Genomic DNA, 9,327 nt, shown 5'->3' on the forward strand with positions numbered 1-9,327 from the left:
ATATATATTTTGAGACCTCCTTTGGTCACAAATGACCATCGGATTGCACCTAGAAAGATACCCTCCCAAGCACAAGTCCAAGCAAAGTTGTTTATGGAAGACCAGCAGTCGCCCGTGCATACTGACCTCCCCTCTTCATGTCACCAGTGTTATTCAAGGGAAAGGCAAAGGGGCCGATACAGCTTGGCACCAGTGACGTCGCAACTCATTTTTACAGTTGAGTGAACTGGAGCAATGTGAAATAAAGTGTCTTGCTCAAGAACACAACACGCAGCCTGGTCCGGGATTCAAACTCACAACCTCACGATAGTAAGCGCAACGCTCTAACCACTGAGCCATGCGCCTTCACACGCACACTGGATTCAGTGTTATTAACTCCCACCACCTCTCCCCACTCCACCAAAATTACATGGTCCAGTTATTATGTAGTAATCTTAATTAGTTATTTCATTGGCTTCATTATATGAGTGGTCACACCTTATTGGTCTACAGTTTTCCTTTATCTGCGCATAATTATCCTTCCATTGTTTTAATGTTCATATTTCCACTCATGCCAGTATAGAAAATGGATGTTAAATGATGATGATGATGATAATAATAATAATAATAATTTTGATGCTGATTCAGGCTGACCAATACATTGACCCTTTAACATTTAAACTGGCCATATCTAGCACACCTTATGATTGACCTGTTTTATGTTCAAGCTGGCCAGATCTGGCCTCTTACACCTATCCTACAATGTCATTCTAAAAATAAACCATTACGTTAATGAAACCTTGAAGCTATGAGAAGATGCATGGTTGGTTGAAGACAATGTTAATAAATAAGTATCACAGTTGACAGAGTAATCAGAATGCTAAAAGGTTAAGTGTGCACATCTCTGTGGAATATTCAGCCACTTACACATTGATTTCACAAGTAGTGAATTCAGATGCTCATCATTAAGACCATCAGAAATCTCCTTCCCCCCATCAATATTTCTACAAGCCAATGAAACACCTAGAATATCCACTCCTTTGGTTTATTATATTATCGTTTATGAAAGTAATCATTAAACATTTGTTCTTTTGTTTTCAATATTCTTTTGTTTTTTATATTTTCAGAAGTAGTTTAGAAGAACCAATTCAAGGTATGTAATTTTGTTTTCAATGAGTTTTCAAAACAATTATAATTGGCATTTGATTGTTTCTTATTTACATGTGTAAAGTGGTTGGTGTTAGGAAGGGCATCCAGTCATGAAACCCAGGCCAAAACAGACCTCACCGATGTTGTTGCTATGTAAAAAAGCACCCAATTCAATTTGTAAAGAGGTTGGCATTAGGAAGGAATCCATACCAAAACAAACATTGGGGCTTGGTGCAGTCCTCTGGCTTGCCAGCTCCTGTCTACCTGTCCAACCCATAACAGCATGAAAGATGGACATTATATGATGATGATGATGTGTATATAGAATATACAGGAGTGGCTGTGTGGTAAGAAGCATGCTTCCCAACTAAGTGGGCTCGCTCCTACTGAGTGGCACCATGGGCAAGTGTCTTCTACTGTAGCCTCGGGCCGACCAAAGCCTTGTGAGTAGATTTGGTAGACAGAAACTGAAAGAAGCCCGTCACATGAATGTGTGTGTCTGTGTTTGTTCCCACACCATCACTTGACAACTGATGCTGGTGTGTTTACGTATCCGTAACTGAGTGGTTCAGCAAAAGAGAACGATAGAATAAGTACTAGGCTTATAAAGAAGAACTGGGGTCGACTACAGGCAGTGCTCCAGCATAGCCACAGTCAAATGACTGAAACAAATGAAAGAACATAATTAGGGATTGAATTCATAAACTTATATTGGACCCATATTCCCTATTTCTTCTTATTTCTGGGGTTGATGGTGTTAACATCTCCCCCTCCCCTCAAAATTGCTGTCCTTGTGCCTTAATCAGAAACCATCTTTATTTCTATATGTTAGAGCTAATCCAGTAAACTCCTTCCTACCTGGCGCTGCTGGGACCGGAAGGTTGCCAGATAACTGAAATTTCTGGATATCTGATTATTGCTTTTGAAATGTCTTGGAAACAACTTGCACATGCAAGTGCTACCAGTCAAGAACTCCGCATTCCGGAAGCTGGCGAGTGCACGGGGTCACCAGGAGAGAATGCATGCTGTTTCGGGGCCTACCTCTCGATGGCATCAATGCGCACTGGTCCTCCTCACTGATATGAGGCCCCGCTTGCCAGATCAACGGGTTATTAAATAAAGCTCAATATTTCTCTAGCCATCGCTCATTGTCTCTTTTTAACCATATCACCTTACAAAACTCATTAAAAGTATCATCATTAATATTCTGTATATAGATGAAATGAGAGAAATAGAAAGAAATAAAAATATAATTTAAATAAAGAATAAGTTTTATTAACCTTAGAAAATACAGTGAAAAAGAATATTGTGCTGTACTTTGAGAAGCAATAAACTGTTTTAGACGAGTAGAGATCGTTATTCTTTTAATTGCTATTAGTTTAATACAAATTGGCACAAATTCTCTTGGCTCTAATTTGTAACACATCTTATGTTTTTTCTTGTTGTTTGAGAGTTCCAGTTATTTAGATACTGGATAAGAGGGAGTTTACTGTATATCCCATTTAAAAAAAAAAAAAAAAAAAAAAAGCATAATTAATCTAAATATCTTATCAAAAATAGTTAAAAGCCCGATAAAGTTCATGTAAAAGTAATTTTTATTTTTGTTGAATTGAAAAATATAAAACATTATGAATATATATTTATCAAAAATTTTAAAAATTTTCCTTGTTTTTGTTTTGTAATTTTAATGTACTTAGCTTTTTTATTATATTTAGTTGTAATTTTTATTAAATCAAAGAAATCATTATTATCAATTCTTATTGTAGTACATGTGCACCTGAGCACTATACACAATAATTTCATCATTATTACTATGTCAAGGCAGCAAGCAAGCAGAATCGAAGCAGGTTGGTCAAAATGCTTGGCAGCATTTCATCCATCTTTATATTCTCAGTTCAAATGCTGTCAGGACTGACTTTGCCTTTCATCCTTTTCGGGTTGATAAAATAAGTACCACTGGGCACTGGGGGTTGATCTGATCGATTTAACACCTCCCCCAAAATTGCTGGTCTTGTGACAAAATTTGAAACCATAATTATTTCTTATGTTTATAATCAATTTTCCTCAGTTCTTTTAAAGTCATTAGCAAAAGAGTATAATTAAAGCCTTGTTGAGATATCCAAGCTGAGTCAAAATCTAATTAGTCTGATTACAAAAGCAACAATACCGTGATCTTTACAGCTTTTGTATATGTTGTCTTTTGTAAAATTATAAGTCTTTAACTGTTCTTCTCCTTTCAGCTTATTTCTATCTAACTAGGTCTCTATTGTCTGCCAAGAGGACTTATTTATTTAAAAAACTATTTAATTGTACTTTTAACAGAACAACTACCAATAACAGACAGTGTTTTTGTATTGTATATTTGCCAGATTTTTCATTTGTTTTTTTTTTTTTCTTTTTTTTCAAATTATTTATTTGTTTTGTTTTCTTTCTTATTTTCCCAGAGATTACTGAAGGTAAACAAGAGGGGTGGTTCAATGCAGACTTCAGTTCTATGGCTAACAATACTCAAGAGAAGCAGCAACAAGCACAACAACAACAACAACAACAGCAGCAGCAACCACCACCACAACAACAACAACCGGTTAGCGATATAGGCTGGGATGCATTTGGCAACCAATCAAACGAAACTAACATTGAAGATACGTGGGCAGCTGATATTACAACGGCAGCAGACAAAACCTCTGCTGCTGCTGCTACAACCACTACTACCACTACAACAACACCACCACCACCACCATCTACAATTACTACTACCACTACTACTGTGGCTGACTCTAGACAATCTAGTGGTAGGTTACGTTTGCATCAGCCTGTCCCTCTCCATCGATTACAGTTTCGTGAAATCATTGCTGTCATCTTCAAATTTCAAACTTGAAACATTTCACTGTGTATATGTGTGTGTATGTGTGCATGTAGGTATATATATATATAAGTATATGTGTGTATATGTAGGTTATATATATATATGTATATATATATATTTAAATATGAAATTGGGATGACAAAGGATTAAATAATTGTGTTATGAACTCCATTAGCTTACAGCTGTTTCTGCTACAGGCCAATTACTTGTTACTGCTCTATAGTTGAATGGCACATCATTCTCAGGCATATGTACATTGAGTTCTAACACCAGGTTATTAGCATCACAATGCCTAAGTGAAATTGTAAAATATATATATATATATACATAGCATTATAAAGAACTCATAACAAGATCAATATCTTCTTAGTTTAAGTTACTCACTTTCCATCAGAGCATAGGCTGTCAATGATTTTCTCCACTGTTCTTGACTCTGGACTGTCCCAGAGGGAAGGTCTTTCTTACATAAGGATGTTGGCCCATCACTCATCCATTTTTACCTCTGGCAAGAGGTGGTCCATATTAGTCGGGCTTTTATCCTTTGACCTGTCCAGTATGGGAGGCTCTACCAGGAGTTTGCACTCTGCTGGCATAGCTCTCAGGATCATAGAGGCACACGAGCCACCTCACTGTGACAACGACTGGTATACAAGATTGTAGAATATACAAAAACTGTATTTTAAGCTGGTATCACATATACTCGACTATTAGTTTCATATTGTATCTGACTTTCAAGTGATTGATGTAAGAAAGAAGGTACTGAATAAGCATGTTAACAATACAAATTTTATTTTATAGTGAGGAATATTACACACACACACACACACACACACACACACATACTCTCTCACACACACTGTCACTCACACATGTAATATGATATAAAAACGCTTTAGTTTATATCAGGTTATCTTTTGCCTATCCCATCAAAGAGCACAATTTAGGATTAAGATAAAAAAAAAACAAGCCTATCTTCAGAAACTATTCATATTTGATGGCATATAAGATGCACATTTTGTCCAGTAAAGAAAAAAAAAACCTTTAAAAAAATCACCTCATGTCCTGTATATGACGTTAGGCCTTTGATGCATTCAAAACTTTTTAGTTGAATATGTGCTGCTGAAATTGGGGTGCATCTAATATATTAAGTGCATCTTCTATGCTATCAGATATGATGCATTTAGGAAGGTTGATTATTTAATGAAGTTGCTGTGGTGAAGTAAAGTAAACCCTGACCCTTGTCCCATACATAAATCACCCAATGTCGTCATGGTTGTCAGCTGTAGTTAAACCAAGAAACCATTTATCCGTCAAATATTAAAACTAACCTCAACAACTACTGGATAACACTACTCCCTCCCACCATCTTTAAGCGTAAACTCACATTTGCTGAGAAAGACATTAAATTTTCCGTTTCAAAAAAGCTCTGCTTCTCCAATTGTTAGCTCATGGAGGATGGTGTATGTATTGAACCTACTGTTTTCACATTTCAAAGTGAGTAATTGACAGTCATTAGTTTTCAACCTAGATAGTATATTTATATTTACATCCCTCTCTCTCTCTTTCTCTCTCTCTCTCTTTGTTAGTATCGCTCAAGCATGCTGCATTCATCTTCTATTTAATTTCTCTCTCTGTCTCTCTCTGTCTCTCTCTCTCTCTCTGTTTTATGAAAGTTATTTTGAGATGTTGTCTATTTTGTGTTCACTCCTCAGTTCACTTTATAATTCTACCATCACATTACTTGCATTTTTTTTTTGTTGATTTCTAACAATAGAAAAACTAATTTAGATTTATTCAGTTGGAGAGTACCATTGTCTTTTATTGGACATTCAGGCATTTAGAAAGCATGATGTTTTCCATATTTTATTTGACTCTGGCTAAAGCCATCATCTCTTGGGAATTTAAACATTATTGTACTTCATAAGTGGGGGGGGGGGGGAAACAACAAACAACAACAGCAAAAAAAAAAATCAGTGTATCAAAAGCTGAATGTTCAAATTCTAAGAAGATTGCTGTCACAATTTTCAGGGTTCCTGAAATGTTAAAAGAAACAATGAAGAAAAAAACCCCCCTGATTGGTACAATTAAGTTATAAAGTCTCCATAAGTAAGACATGGTATTAGACTTTGAATTCAAGCTTTGATATGAACAATGTTCTATAAATTTTAGCAACATATTCTGTTTTGTTTCAAAAATTCTTAAATTCTGAAGAAATGAGATAACGTTGTAATGTATGCTTTATCCAGAGTTTCAAACCAATATTGATTATTAGTGTTTTTTGTAAAGTTGTTAAATTAACATTTAACAAATAACAAAGCAGACCCTGTCCCCTGCAAAAAAATAAACAAAATAAATAATAATGAAAAATAGAAAGAAAAAAAACCTGACCCACTGTTAGTTTCACTTGTTAGCTGCATGTCACCACTTAAGTTCTATTCACTAAGTGTTCTGTAGTTTTTTTTAGCACACCTCTGTCCCATCTGAGTGGGAATTAGTGTCAGCATCTAATTTGCACACCTTTTTTTTTTGTAGTTCTGTTGTATTATATATTATATGAAAGGCTGGGTTATTGTTGTTGTTGTTGTTGTTTCTTTTTATTGCCATTCAATAACAACTGATTAAGTCGTTAATTTTTTCTTTTCTTTTTTTTTTTTGCCAAAGAATTTCATATAATAGATATGTATTTTTTTTGTCTCTATTTTCTAGAAATAATATTTAATTTATTTTCATCCTCTCCAAAAATTGAAATTGGAGAAATATTTACAATTTCGGTACAAATTACGTATTGTATTGTATTATATATTATATTGTATTATATTATATCAAATTATATTCAACAGCTGAGGAAAAATATGTTGAGGTATGGGCTACCATCTCATATAGGTGGTGAGTTGGCTATGCCACTGCACAGACAGACAGTCACATATTTCATTGTCTCTCTCTCTCCCTTTCTCTCTTTCTCTGAGCAAAATTCCTGATGTTGTCTCACTGATGTTGAAGAACAAATACCATTTGTCTTTCTGGCAGACATTTGCCTGTGATAGAGAAATATCTTATCCAGGAAAGAGTTGTCTCTCATTTGTTTAACATGTTTGTTTTATAGTTCGACCTCCTATGTTCAATGTTGTAATAATGTTTGTAACAAAAAGAATTATTATAAAAAAAACCCGAAGTAAAACTTTGTAATATTCAACTAGTGCATTAATTCATGTTGAGCCACACACACACACACACACACACCTGCAGTATTAATAGAATGCAGGAAACAGGTATGGTATTCAATGCTTTATAAAACATACATGTGTTTTGATGAATTAACTGTTATGATTTTGTAAATGCTATTGAAACATCATATAATCTTGTAATTTACCTCTTCAGTGTTCAGCAAGAAATCTTATGTGTGCCCACACACTCACACACACACAAACACTTGTGCTGTAGTTTCCATGTAAAATAAGGCATAAACCATTCAAGTCAATAATATTTAAAAAACAGTGCTTTATCTAAAACATTTTCTTTGATAACATTATTCTAATTGTCACGACATGTCTTTTAGTGTTACACTACCAACAACCTTAACTATGGAATGAAATCCAGACGTGATTAGAATTGTTAACATAATGAAACAGTTACAAAGATATTTGAATGCATAATGTATGCATCAAAACAGAAATAAGAACGTTTGTAAAACATGAAGTTACTTCATGTCCTGCCAGTTTGCATTATTCACAGCTTTTGCTGTGAATAACATCTTTTGCTAGTATAAAATAATATATGTATTTTATACTACTACTACCCAACGATATCAATTTCTCCCTGCTAAACATGGGTGCAGTCATGGTTGTGTGCTTAAAAAGCTTGCTTCACAACTATGTGGCTTTGAGTTCAGTTCCACTGTACAGCATCTTGAGCAAAAGTGTCTTCTAACACAGACTTGCAAGTTTGTATTTGGTTGACAGAAACCTGTTGGCAGAACTTTTCAGGTTGGCTGATTTAACCATTGTATAGTTTTAATATCTCCCAATGCCTCATCACTTGAATGACATTAGTAGAGACCCCTCTGTTGTAAGCAATCAAACCAGCTCTTCAGTCTGTGAACAACTTCCTGCATTCTTCCCATGAGACATGAAGACACCAAGAAGGCTATGGGCACTGCCCTTCCTCTGCTGACTATATAACTTAAATAACTAAGCTATAAACCCAGATAAACCTCTCTAAGGACATTTACCACTTCATCGAAAAACCATTTACTGTGCCATTTAGTCCAAACTTTTTCCTGTATTGTTTGTAAATAATGACTTACCATGTTTGTTTGTTATTTTGTAATCTTTTTTTTTTCATTTATTTCCCTCACACTCAAACTTAGATTTCAAACTGATGTAATGTTCTTCCCTTTCAAAAGACAACCTATTGTCATGTGTGTCTTATCTCTTTTGTGACATATCTTCCTTTATTATTGTTTTTATAGTTAAAAAGCAGTACAGAGCCCTTTATCAGTTTGAGGCCAGAAACCATGATGAATTGTCTTTGATGCCTGGAGATGTCATCATTGTAAGTTATCATTACTCTGATTTCAAAAAAAAAATTTCTTTTGATTTTATCACAGCTGGAAACTGTGCTGAAGCCCATTGTTCACAACTGGGGTTGATTTGCACTCCAGCATGACCACAGTTCAATGTTTGAAGCAAGTAGTTTTATGTATGTGTGTGGTCAGAGTTGTTTCTCAGTATTGTATTTCTGTTGAATCATAATTCTCATAGATGTTTCTTTGTCTCCCTAAGTGCCATAAAAGTTTTAATTGATAATATTTGTTTATTCATTTGTCTTATATTTTTTTTAACAGGTAGCATCAGCTGAAGATGAAACTGTTCCTGGTTGGGTCAGTGGAGAACTTGATGGGCGAAGTGGCTGGATTCCCAAAGACTATATGGAATACATTGGTGATATTGAAGACACCGCTAATTTTGCAAAGTGATTATCGTTCCTGTTTTGTAAATAATTTCTTCAAAAATATTTAATGATTTCAAATTTTTGCCACAAAGGCAGCTCGGCGGAGGGGATTAAGTCACTTACATCAACCCCAAAAGGATGAAAGGCAAAGTCGACCTTGGCAGAACATGAACTCAGAATGTAGCAGCAGATGAAGTACCCCTAAGCATTTTGTCTGCCATGCCAGCAGTTCTGCCAGCTTGTTGCCTTGTATAATAATAGTTATTATTATTATTATTATTATTATTATTATTATTATTATTATTATTATTATTATTATTATTATTATTATTATTATTATTATTATTATTATTATTATTATTATTATTATTATTATTATTATT

The 9,327-nt window shown here is 34.6% G+C and overlaps 1 protein-coding gene across 1 annotated transcript in view; it reads left to right on the forward strand.

The window, feature by feature from the left end:
* The window catches only part of LOC106874748 (intersectin-1-like), a 195,361-nt gene that overhangs the window by 47,604 nt on the left and 138,430 nt on the right, over nt 1-9,327 (forward strand). Inside the window, exons 13-16 of the mRNA XM_052974532.1 lie at nt 958-1,132; nt 3,573-3,920; nt 8,463-8,545; nt 8,838-8,965. Coding sequence (XP_052830492.1) covers nt 958-1,132; nt 3,573-3,920; nt 8,463-8,545; nt 8,838-8,965 — 734 coding nt within the window. The remainder of the gene's footprint in view (nt 1-957; nt 1,133-3,572; nt 3,921-8,462; nt 8,546-8,837; nt 8,966-9,327) is intronic.

This window comes from Octopus bimaculoides, chromosome 18, assembly GCF_001194135.2.
Source record: "Octopus bimaculoides isolate UCB-OBI-ISO-001 chromosome 18, ASM119413v2, whole genome shotgun sequence".
Lineage (NCBI taxonomy): Eukaryota > Metazoa > Mollusca > Cephalopoda > Octopoda > Octopodidae > Octopus > Octopus bimaculoides.